The 11,755-nt window shown below is 45.4% G+C and overlaps 2 protein-coding genes across 2 annotated transcripts in view; one reads left to right on the top strand and one right to left on the bottom strand.

Annotated features, from left to right (window-relative positions):
* The first annotated feature begins 385 nt into the window (after positions 1-385).
* Positions 386-4,207, top strand: aldh5a1 (aldehyde dehydrogenase 5 family, member A1 (succinate-semialdehyde dehydrogenase)). The gene is made up of 10 exons (XM_017439808.3): positions 386-756; positions 1,448-1,531; positions 1,865-2,035; positions 2,143-2,259; positions 2,352-2,495; positions 2,726-2,869; positions 2,939-3,097; positions 3,181-3,344; positions 3,429-3,487; positions 3,730-4,207. The coding sequence occupies exons 1-10, from the start codon at positions 469-471 to the stop codon at positions 3,939-3,941; spliced, it is 1,542 nt and encodes a 513-aa protein (XP_017295297.1). The 5' UTR covers positions 386-468; the 3' UTR covers positions 3,942-4,207.
* The window catches only part of kiaa0319 (KIAA0319 ortholog), a 17,316-nt gene continuing 9,731 nt past the window's right edge, over positions 4,171-11,755 (bottom strand). The window contains exons 15-16 of the mRNA XM_017439807.3: positions 4,730-4,821; positions 4,171-4,633 (exon numbers count right to left, since the gene is read on the bottom strand). Of these exons, the coding sequence (XP_017295296.1) occupies positions 4,482-4,633; positions 4,730-4,821 (244 nt within the window). The 3' untranslated portion in view covers positions 4,171-4,481. The remainder of the gene's footprint in view (positions 4,634-4,729; positions 4,822-11,755) is intronic.

The following is an 11,755-nucleotide window of genomic DNA, read 5'->3' as shown; positions in this document are numbered from 1 at the left end:
CCCACAAGATTCCCCGAGGGACACGGTCGAACGCCTTCTCCAAGTCCACAAAACACATGTAGACTGGTTGGGCGAACTCCCATGCACCCTCAAGGACCCTGCTAAGAGTATAGAGCTGGTCCAGTGTTCCACGGCCAGGACGAAAACCACCCGCTGCAGGATTAATAAAGGAATATCTCATCTTATCTTAACAAATAAAAGTTTTAAAATGTAAAAAAAAAATGACACAATAACCACGCATGCGCACACGCACTCCCGCAGTCAGTTTACTCATTTTTTAATTATTATTGTTATGACATTTATTAACCCAAACTATCACACACGGGATTTATAGTCTTTATGAACCGGAAGCAACCAGACGCCCTTCTGTCACGTGATTAGCGCGCATGCGCAGACAGGTTGTTACGCTCATTAACCTGCCGGACTCCCGCCACCGCTCCCCCGTCAGAGCCGCTCCTCCTGCCCGGTATGTCAGCTGTCGGTGTACTGAGGAGCCGCCGGGTCCTCCGGCAGCTGCTGCCCGGCCTCCCCGCCTCCCTGACCCGGCACTACACGCTGGATGTCCCCGCTCCGCTGCTCCGGACTCAGGCCTACGTGGACGGCCGCTGGGTCTCCGCAGCCTCGGTCTTCCCGGTCCTGGACCCGGCTACCGGGCAGGAGTTAGCCCGGGTGTCAGACTGCGGTCCGGGGGAAGCCAAGCAGGCGGTGGAGGCGGCTCATCGGGCCTTTCGGTCCTGGAGGGACACGACGGCGAAGGTAGGCCGGACATTTGTATTGTTATCGGAACGAATCCGCTCTGAAAAGCTCCACAAACATCTCCGGACTTTAAATCTGGTTTCGGCTGAAGCTTCAAACATTTACAGGTTTTCATGAGTCGTAAAAGCTGCCATGTTGAAGACAGAAACCTGAACATTTGATGTAAATGTTACACCTGTTCAGCGTTTTAATGTTACAAGACATGAAGGCAACATGGTCAGCGGTGGGATTCGAACCCGCGACCCCCGAACAGACCGGAGCCACTCCGCCTGTGACGTCATCAAACCCTTATCTGGGTTCAGCTGAAATCTGATTTCTGAGGGAAGGAAAACCAGGTTTCTGCAGCTGGATCAGAACCAGGTTTCTGCATCTGGATCAGAACCAGGTTTCTGCATCTGGATCAGAACCAGGTTTCTGCAGCTGGATCAGAACCAGGTTTCTGCAGCTGATCAATGTTTAACTGAAGGTCGTGGTCAGAACGCTGCAGGTCTGTCTGGGAGGAGCTCACCTGGGTTTAATCCGGGTTCTCCGGTTCCCTCCACAGACCAGAACCTGAACGCTGGTGAACTGGTGACTGAGTGTGAGTGACGGGGTGAATGGTTGTCATCAGTTCATCAGATGAAAGAGTTCCTGAAGCTTAGATCTAATCGTTCTGCCTCTGACCTTTGACCCCTGGATCTTTGTCCTGCAGGAGAGGAGCGTTCTGCTGAGGAGGTGGTTCGACCTGCTGGTTCTGCACAGAGAAGATCTCGCCAAACTCATCACCTTTGAATGTGTGAGCATGTTTATTAGATCCTGCAGGAGGTTCTGTTCCTCTGCAGGAGGCTCGGTTCTCCTGCAGGAGGGAACATGAATGAAAGCAGATTGTTCTGGACTTTGTCAGACGTTCTGAAGATCTTTCATGTTTATTTATTTTAACTAACGAGGTGAAACCAGGATTTTATTTTGGTGAATGTTCTGATTTCAGTTGAAAGTAAAAACATTCGGAACAGGAAGGAAACGTTTACTTATTTATTTAACATATTTCATCATCAGAACCTGGGTTCAGTTAACGAGCAGGAACAATTAAACTGTGTGTGTGTGTGTGTGTGTCTCTGTGTGTTTTCAGGGTAAACCGTTGCGGGAGTCTCTGGGGGAGGTGGTGTACTCGGCCTCCTTCCTGGATTGGTTCTCAGAGGAGGCTCGGAGGATTTACGGCGACATCGTCCCGCCTTCTGTCAGAGACAGGAAGCTCCTCCTCCTCAAACAGCCAGTGGGCGTGGCTTCCATCATCACACCGGTGAGGAAACCAGAACTCCATCTGGTTCCATCAGGATTTTAGAACTTAGAACCTTAAAGGCAGGATGTGAAACTGTTTCCGACCCGGTGTTTGGTTCTGTCTCTCAGTGGAACTTCCCCAGCGCCATGATCACCAGGAAGGTGGGGGCGGCTCTGGCTGCCGGCTGCACGGTGGTGGTGAAACCGGCCGAGGACACGCCGCTGTCCGCCCTGGCTCTGGCCGAGGTCGGGTTCCTGTTCAGAACCGCTTCATTTGACAGAGCAATGTCCGACCCGCTGCCCCGCTGAAGGTTCTGACCCACTTCCTGTCTCTGCAGCTGGCGGAGCGGGCGGGGATCCCGCCGGGCGTGGTCAACGTGGTTCCCTGCTCCAGAGACAGAACCCCGTCTGTTGGACAGGTCCTCTGCTCCGACCCCATGGTGGCCAAGATCTCCTTCACCGGATCCACGGCTACAGGGAAGGTGAGGGGTCCTGGCTCTGGTTCTGGCTCTGGTCCTGGCTCTGGTCCTGGTCCTGGCTCTGGTCCTGGCTCTGGTCCTGGCTCTGGTCCTGGTCCTGGCTCTGGTCCTGGTCCTGGCTCTGGCTCTGGTCCTGGCTCTGGTCCTGGCTCTGGTCCTGGCTCTGGTCCTGGCTCTGGGTCTGGTCCGGACCACAGCTGGAGCAGTGACTGGTTCTGGTTCTGTCCCCTCAGGTGTTATTAAAAATGGCCGCTGACTCAGTGAAGAGGGTCTCCATGGAGCTGGGTGGCCACGCCCCTTTCATCGTGTTTGACAGCGCTGACGTCGACATGGCGGTGGGCGGAGCCATGGCCTCAAAGTTCAGGAACTCTGGACAGGTGAGAGCAGAGAGGCTGGGTTCTGCTTCGACCCGATCCACAAACTGAAAGTTCTGTGTTCTCCTGCAGACCTGCGTGTGTTCCAACCGGTTCCTGGTCCAAAGCGGGATCTACGATCTTTTCCTGGACAAACTGGGTCGAGCGATGGACGCCGAGCTCCGACTGGGTCACGGGTCTGAGCCCGGCACCACCCAGGGTCCGCTCATCAACTCCAGAGCTGCAGAGAAGGTAAACCAGAACCGGGTCACAGATGGTACAGAGGAGAGGAGCTGATCCAGGAAGAAATCTGAACCAGAACCTTAAACCCTCAGGTGGTCCATCACGTCTCGGACGCTGTGTCCCGCGGCGCCAGGCTGCTGAAAGGAGGAACCCGTCTGAGCGGTTCCTTCATGGAACCGACTCTGCTGGCCGACGTCACCACGGACATGCTGTGCACCAAGGAGGAGACGTTCGGACCGCTGGTTCCGGTCATCAGGTCGGTCCGATGTCTGGGTTCTGAAACCTCAGGTGTTTGGTGACGTGTCTGTGGACCAATCAGGACGCGTGTTTCTGGTTCCAGGTTTGAGACGGAGGAAGAGGCTCTGGCCGTGGCGAACGGTACCAACGTGGGCCTCGCAGGTCAGTCCTGACCTTTGACCTCAGGCTGCAGAACCCAGAGTTCTGACCTTTGACCTCAGGCTGCAGTCCAGCTGAGAGAAAACTTTTAACATGTTTTTATTTTCAATAATTAACTCACCTAAACTTTACTGACCCAGAACCTCGACCCGCTTCACTGGTTCTGTATTCTGGGGGAGTTCTTTGTTTTTAACCAATGAGGAGGAAGCAGTGATCAGTACCTAACGACCCGGTTCTGCTCGCAGGTTACTTCTACTCGCAGGACGTCAGTCAGATCTGGCGGGTGGCCGAGGCCTTGGAGGTGGGGATCGTCGGGGTCAACGAGGGTCTCCTGTCGGCCCCCGAGGCGCCGTTCGGCGGGGTCAAAGAGTCCGGTTTGGGCCGAGAGGGTTCTAAGTACGGCGTGGACGAGTACCTGGAGGTGAAGTACATGTGCTTCGGAGGCCTGAAGCTCTGAGCCCGGGTCCTGACCCGGCCCCCTGCTGGTGGCGTCTGAGATGTTCTCCTTAACGTTAGAAATTAATGTTCTTGTTTTTTAAAGGCTGACAGATCCTAACTGAGAAACAGGTTCTTCTTCAGAACCAGACGAGCGGACTTTGTTCTGTTTTTAACCTTCAGGACTTAATGTTGTTAAACTTTAAGCTGAGTCATGATTTTCTAACAAAGTGTCTGACTGAGGCTGCAGCTAAACACATCTAATAAAAGTTTTATTGTGAAGGATAACAGGAAGTTCTGTCCTCGTTAATAACTCGTTTAACAACGTCTGACACGTCGTTCTGTCCGTCCCATTCCAGAACTTTCCATCTCGACGTCTCATCAGACGGTTGGACTCGCGGTTTGGTTCTGCTGCTCATCAGAACCTGGGGTCCGATTAAAAAGAAACAACAAAAGTTCTGAGATGAGATTCCTCGGTACCGACCCGTTAGAACCACACTCTCGAGTCCTTCAGAGGAGACACTCGTCTCTGGGTCTCAGACGTCCTCCTCAGGACGTCCCATCATCCAAAGGCGATTCCATTCCGGGCCATCTGGGTTCTTGTCCGGTTCTTGCCGCGGCCCAGTCTGCTGAGGACAGAGTCCTGCTCACTGTCCAGCTCAGACTCGGACATCATGAGGCTGGAGTTTTGCTCGGTGCTGCGGTGTTTGATACCTGCAGGAGCAGAGGGTTACACAGACCTGGACTCAGTTCTAATGCAGGCTGTCAGGGTCCCTTGGTTCTGGTTCTGACCCAGATAAAGAAACTCACTGAATCTGGGTCGCAGCTCCAGCCTTTCCTGCTCGTCCATGTCGTCCAGGATGGTGTACCGGGTTCTCCTCCTGCCTTTGTTCTGGTTCCTCCTGCNTTTTTTTTTTTTTGGTCCAATATGGCTTTTTCAACATTTTGGGTTGCTGACCCCTGGTCTAGGTGTTTGCACCTAGGAATAAAGCCCATCACTGCAAATGTGCCGCAGCCACGGTTGGATACCTTTCTGAGGGTTAAAGATGAATGAAAGCAGTCGATGATCTGCAATCAGGGTGAAGTGTCGGGATTTGGGTTTTTGGTTTTTTTTTAGTTTGTTGTTTTTGTTTCCATTGGTGTTATTATTTATTTTTCTGTTATCTTGTTAGTTTGGTTTGAGTTCCTTCTGCCTTTGTCTCGTGTGTCTGTGTTTGTTTCCTGTCACCACTCATGCCTCCTCAGTCACTCACTTATCTGTTTACTTGCCACGCCCATCTCCGCCTGTCGGCTATTATTATCATTCACCTGTTCCCACTTACCTCATCATCCTCTGTGCTTTTATACCCTGTCAATTCCCCCACCACGCTGTCGGATCATTGTTTCTTTCATGCTAGTCCTGTGTTCTCCCGTGTCTCTGGTTTTAGTTTTGTTCTTGTTCTGCTGCCCCGTCAGCTTCTTGTTTTCGTTTAAATAAATCATTTTTTTTCCCTTTAGTTCAGAACCCATAATGAGTCTGCTTTCTGGGTTCGCCTCTGTCTCCGCTGATCATGATATGAAGTGTCTTTCATATAAATACTGTATAAATTTCTTAACTCCCCACACTAGATTGAGCGCTTCTCTGTCTATCTGTGCATAGTTTCGCTCGGCTGTGTTTAGGGATCTTGAGGCAAAAGCAATTGGTCGTTCCAACCCATCAGACATTTTGTGAAATAGCATTGATGCCATATGGGGAAGCATCACAGGCCAGGCAAAGGGGTAGAGTTGGGTTAAAGTGTGTCAGCACGTCCTCTAATGTGAGCTGCTTAGCATCATTAAACGCCTCTTCACAATGTTTTGTCCGTTTCTATTTGACATTTTGTCACAGCAGGAAGTTCAGAGGGTGCAGAACTGTTGAAAGGTTTGGTGAAGCCTTGTGACAATAATTAATTAAGCCCAAGAATGAACATAGCTGACTCACATTTTTAGGTTCTGGTGCCTTCAGGACTGCTTCAATTTTGTCTTTGATTTTGTGAAGTCTCTGTCCATCATTCTTGTGTCCACAATACTCAATGGCATCCTGAAAGAACTTACATTTGATTTTGTTTTCTCCCAATCCATATTTTTTCAGCCTGCCCAGGACTTCTGTTAGGTTAGTCAAATGAGTCTCCTCATCAACACCAGTGATGATTATGTCATCCAGAAAACATTGTGTTCCTGGGATGCCCTGCAGAACCTGATCCATGGCACGTTGCCATACTGCCGGAGCACTGGCGATACCAAATACCAGTCGGTTGTACTGGAATAGTCCTTTGTGAGTGTTTATCACCAGATATTTCTTGGAAAATGTCTTCTACTTACATCTGAAGAAAAACTTGGGTAAGGTCGATTTTTGAAAAGTGTTTGCCACCTGCCACTACTATGAATATGTCTTCAATCCATGGAAGTGGGTACTGAGCCATGCGGAGGACTGAGTTCACTGAAACCTTGAAATCACCACAGATTTGCACACTATCACTTGCCTTCTTGCTCACTGATACTATTGGTGTATCCCAGTCTGACCATTCCACCTTAGTGAGTATTCCTTGCTCTTCCAATCGTTGAAGCTCTGCTTCAACTTTGGGATGTACAGCATAAGGTACAGGACATGCCTTGTGAAATCTGGGTTTTGCATTGTCCTCCAGTATGATCTGTGCTTTAATATTTTTCAGAGTGCCGATTCCTTCTTTGAACACCTAAGCATGTTTCTCAAGTAGCTGTTTCAGTCTTTCATCCACAGAATCTGAACTCAGGCCTTGTGTCAGTCTCATTGGCTTTATTTCTTTCCAGTTGAGGCAGATGTGTTTCAACCAGTCATGCCCAAATAATGGCACACCCCCATATTCCAGAACATAAAGTTCCAGGTTGCATTTATTTTTCTCATAGGCCATTTTCACTTTCAGTTTTCCCAGGGGAGTTATTCTTTCACCTGTGTATGTTTTTAGTTTCACTGAGGTGTGTTTAGTTTCAGATTTGGAAATTTATCTCCGTAATCTTCATATGAGATCAGTGAGAGGGCTGATCCAGTATCCAGTATCCAATCCATCTGTAACTCAACCTATTGCATCTTTGGTGTGAGCCAAATCGTATCCTTATCTTTTTCTTGTATTGTGTACAGCTCAAGGCATGCTAAATCCTCATGAGAATCATTTGAGTCTGTCTTATTTACTTCATGCAGCTTTCTGTCTCTTTTCCACATTTTGTTTATCTTTTTATCATACTGCTTTAATTTGCACATTTTCTGTATATGCCCCTTTTTGTTACACGGCAGGCATTTTTCATCTTTAAACCAGCAATTAGCAGGGTCATGTGACTTTTTGCTGCATCTGAAGCAGGTCTGTAATTTATCATTATGATGCACACACATTTTGTGTAGCCCACAGATAAAGCGGTCTCTCAGCACATCTGACAGCCCCTCTCTGAACTGACAGTGCTCCGACATCCATTGGACCTCCACAATGTACTCCGATGTGGACTCAGTCGTCAGCTGATTTCGTTTAAGAAATCAAAACCGTTTAGCTATAACCAGTGGCTTTGGTTGAAAACGTTTCTGGAGCACTTCTGTGATCTCCTTGAAACTTTTGTCTGCTGATTTGACAAGTGTGATGAGACTGTGCAACAAGTTGTATGTTTTTGCTCCCATTACACTCAGTAATACAGCATCTTTCCTCTCATCCTCTACTTTGTTAGCAAAACAGTATTGTTCAACTCTCTCTACATATGTGTGGTGATTCTGGAGGGGTTTGTATTTCTTTTACTTCCTGGTGGGCCGTCTCAGCGGCTGATTGGCAGCTCTTCTCCACTCCCTCCACACCTGTGGCAGATCAGGCTCATCAGGAGACGTTTGGTACTTAAGGCCGTGGTGGGAACCAGACCAGCGCTGGAGCATTGTTTTGCCTTCGTGGTAAAGTGCTAAGCCTCTTATGACTTTTCAGTATTCTTGTGAACTCTTTTTGAGCTTTTGCATTTTTGTGCTTGTTTATACCTACCTAGGATTACCTGACCTTTGTGGATCCAGTCTGGTCTGTTTTTGGAACCCGCCTTGAAGATAAGTTACCTACCTGTATGCCTGTGCCTGTCTGCCTGCCTGAAAAGGATACTACCTCCTGGAGAACCTGCCAACCTGCTACTGGGAAATACTTACCTCCTCTACTCACCTTCGTGCTGTGTACCGTTCCTCACACCGTAAGAACTCTCACCTGGAAATCAACACTATAAACACTTACCTGCTTGTTCACTGAGGAAAACCCAAGACTCACTACTTCCTCTGTTTTCAGGTCCTGGTTCCCGTCATTCTCGCTTCACCTGTTTCACTGTAAATAAATTCACTACTTGTTACGTTGGTCTCCCGTGTCTGTCTGATGCCGAGCTGCTCATTTTAGAAAAGTTCTGAATCCTGACAATGTGTTGTCCAATTCTCTGTCTTTATCAAAACTGCCCATTTGTCCTACACCTCTCGACATTTTCTCATTGTCTTTATAAGTGTCATTCACTGAAAATAATGGATGGTACTCACGTGTCCTCTCTGCAGCTCTCTGCAGCCACGTGTGGTAAAATTCACATGGGGGGTTAGTTTTTATTTTTCATCACTTTCACAAGGATTTCCCCCTTTCTGTCATCCAATGCACACCGGGGATCCATTTTAACCTTGTTGTCAATTTGTTATGTTCTCTCTGCATAACTTATTTATTTAAACACAATGGAACCTTCGGTGGACTATGACTTACTTTATTATACATTTGGTGTTCTTCCATCTTGGACACAAAATAGTACCACTAAACAACATATTGCTATTACTAAATACATAACACTATCTATTTATCTATATACACTATATTGCCAGAAGTATTCACTCATGTCCCATCCCACACATATGAATTTGAGTGACCTCCCATTCTTGATCCATAGGATTTAGTATGATGTTGGCCCACCCTTTGCAGCTATAACAACTTCAACACTTCTGGGAAAGCTTTCCACAAGGTTTAGGAGTATGTTTATGGGTGTTTTTGACTATTCTCCCAGAAGCACATTTGTGAGGTCAAACTCTGTGCAGGCCAGTCAAATTCTTTTACACCAAAGTCACTCATCCATGTCTCTATGGACCTTGCTTTGTGCACTGGTGCGCAGTCATGTTGGAACAGGAAGGGGCCATCCCCAAACTGTTCCTACAAAGTTGGTAACATGAAATTGTCCAAACAGTTCTAAACATCCAAGCGCAACTCCTGAAAAATAACCCCACACCATAATTCCCTCCACCAAACTTTACACTTGGTGTAGTGCAATCAGACAAGTACTGTTCTCCAGGCAACCACCAAACCCAGACTTGTCCATTGGATTGCCGGACAGGGAAGCATGATTTGTCAAACCAGAGAACACGTCTCTATTACTCTAGAGTCCAATGGCTGCATACTTTACAACACTGCAACTGACAGTTTGTATTGTGCTTGGTGATGTAAGTCTTAAATGCAGCTGCTCTGCCATGGAAACCCATTCCATGAAGTTCTCTAAGCACTGTTCTTGAGCTAATCTGAAGGCCACATGTTCAAAAAATATGAATGTTAAATTTTCTCTCAAAATAGTCAGAATCATCTAGAGTGTCTTGAACCCTTAGGAATTTTGTTGCAGGTGTCTAGAGCTGTATTTTGACACCTGCACAATAGTTCTCCATTGACTGAAAACATCCAGATTTAAAATCTGTGCCGATATTCATCAATAATTACTGAAAGACTGGACCAAATCTGTTTGTTTTTGTTTCAAAAGTGTACTCCAGATTAAGTCATAAAGATGGAGGCAGAGTCAGTACCAAAAGATGGGCGGGTACAATGTGTGCAGAGGTGAGCTAAATATTGTGCACAACCTAGTTTTACAAGCTCTGCACACAAAAATAGGTCCATAGTTTAAAAAAACCTGGCTGCTCAAAGTGGGCCCACATGGCTTACTGGTCTCTTAGTTGCAAACACTTAATTCAGTCAGCGTGCAATGAAAAATTTGTCTATTTTCTTGCAATTTTGAGTTTCCAACAAAACACTAACAGTTGCAGCTCAGTGATATACTACCTTCAATCTGCCCAAAATTGTCACATTTCTTGCACTTTCTGACTCAAAGAAACTAAAATGAGAGGTTTCAGATGCCTGAAACAACTTAACTATTTTAAGAGTAAATTTGTTACGTGAAATTTTTGAACATATTCAAAGTTCCAGCAACACAAGAGCAAACCTCAGCAATTCATGCAAGGAAATTGAGAACCTTTGCAAATTTTAAGACATTCATGAATGCTGTTCCCAATTTGTTGTCAGCAGTCACAGCCTATTGAGATACAGGTTTAGCTGTGTCACCTCTGAACAAATCATGTTAAAATTAAATCATCAAGACCTCAGGGAATAGTGTCAGCATGACTGCTTCTTTGTATGGGCTCAGCTACACTTTACCTCCACTTTGTAATCAGAAGGTTTTAAGGTAAAGTCCATTGTATATTTTGTCAAGCTGAAGCACACGTTTATGTTCTTTTCATGTACAACTTCTTACTGGATTGCCATAAATTTAGGACTGTAGTTTGTGTGTGGAAACAGCTCTAGTTGCCTTGTGAGGAGCTAGTAAACTTGTGTTTTATGAGAGCCAGGTGACAAAGGCCACTGATCTTGAGTGGAGGAGACACTGGGCCAATAGAAGGCCACCCCACTTTTATGATCCATCTGGACAATAAACAAACACACACATACACACACAGAAGGGTAAAAGTTTGGGTTTAGTTTCATTTTTTATTTTTGACAACATTTAATGATAGAAAACATTCTGTACTGCAAGTAGTGTTGTGCAAGTTCACCCCTCACTGGAAGTAGCTCAGACAGATTAGAACTCAACTAATTCATGTTCAGACTTTACCACCTAAAACTAATTAACTAAATTCACAAATCAAGAATGTGCTACTTCACAATCATTTGCTAAAATTTTACAAAATAAACTGTTCTAAAAAAGTTGCAGTTTTGGTTGATGATGTGTATCAATTACCATAATAACTGTCAGTGTAGTATAATTTGCTCTATGACAGGCTATTGTGGCCATTGTAATATATAATCATACCCCACCATAAAACAAGCTACACTTCTATCTCTAAATACTGTATGCTTTTAGACAATATTAATGCTTTTCCTTTTATTCTGAACTATATTCTTAAGTTATAATAAAATTTAAAGATATCTAAAACAACCTTCATATTAATAAAAATTACATTTATAGTTCGATTAGGTATCTACAAAACAAATCCATAAAAGTTTAAATTGCTGTTTTAACACTTAATGGCTAGATTTGTAATATTTAAATTATAACAAGTGGGCAGTTCGTTCTTGAGATTAAACTTACCATTAATTGGATCTTTACAACTGACGGATGAAATTCGTTCAGCACAGGGAACTCTTTATTATAATATTTACACCGAATAAGGAGAAAACTGAATCTTGTTATTAAGATTGAATTACAAACATAAAACCAATTCAAGAAAATAGAATCAACAATAAACAATTAGGACAACATACTGTATATTGGACTAACAATAAGACTTTAGAGAATACACTCCTGATCAAAATCTTAAGACCAGTCAAAAAATTGCAAGAATTTGCATTTTGCACCATTGGATCTTAAGAAGGTTCTAAGTAGAGCTTCACAATGTTAAAGGAAAAAATCAGTGCAAGAGACAAGAACTTTTGAGGAGGGAATTTTCTGCAAACTGCATTTACACTCAAACATGATTTTTTCAGCTGATCAAAAGTTTAAGACCATAGTCTTTAAAAGCCAAAAGCTGTGCAAAAATCTGGATTCTGT

The sequence above is a fragment of the Kryptolebias marmoratus genome, linkage group LG6 (genome assembly GCF_001649575.2).
Source record: "Kryptolebias marmoratus isolate JLee-2015 linkage group LG6, ASM164957v2, whole genome shotgun sequence".
In the NCBI taxonomy this organism is placed as follows: domain Eukaryota; kingdom Metazoa; phylum Chordata; class Actinopteri; order Cyprinodontiformes; family Rivulidae; genus Kryptolebias; species Kryptolebias marmoratus.
The sequence above is the reverse complement of the archived record's forward strand: the minus strand, read 5'-3'. Positions and strand labels throughout refer to the sequence as shown.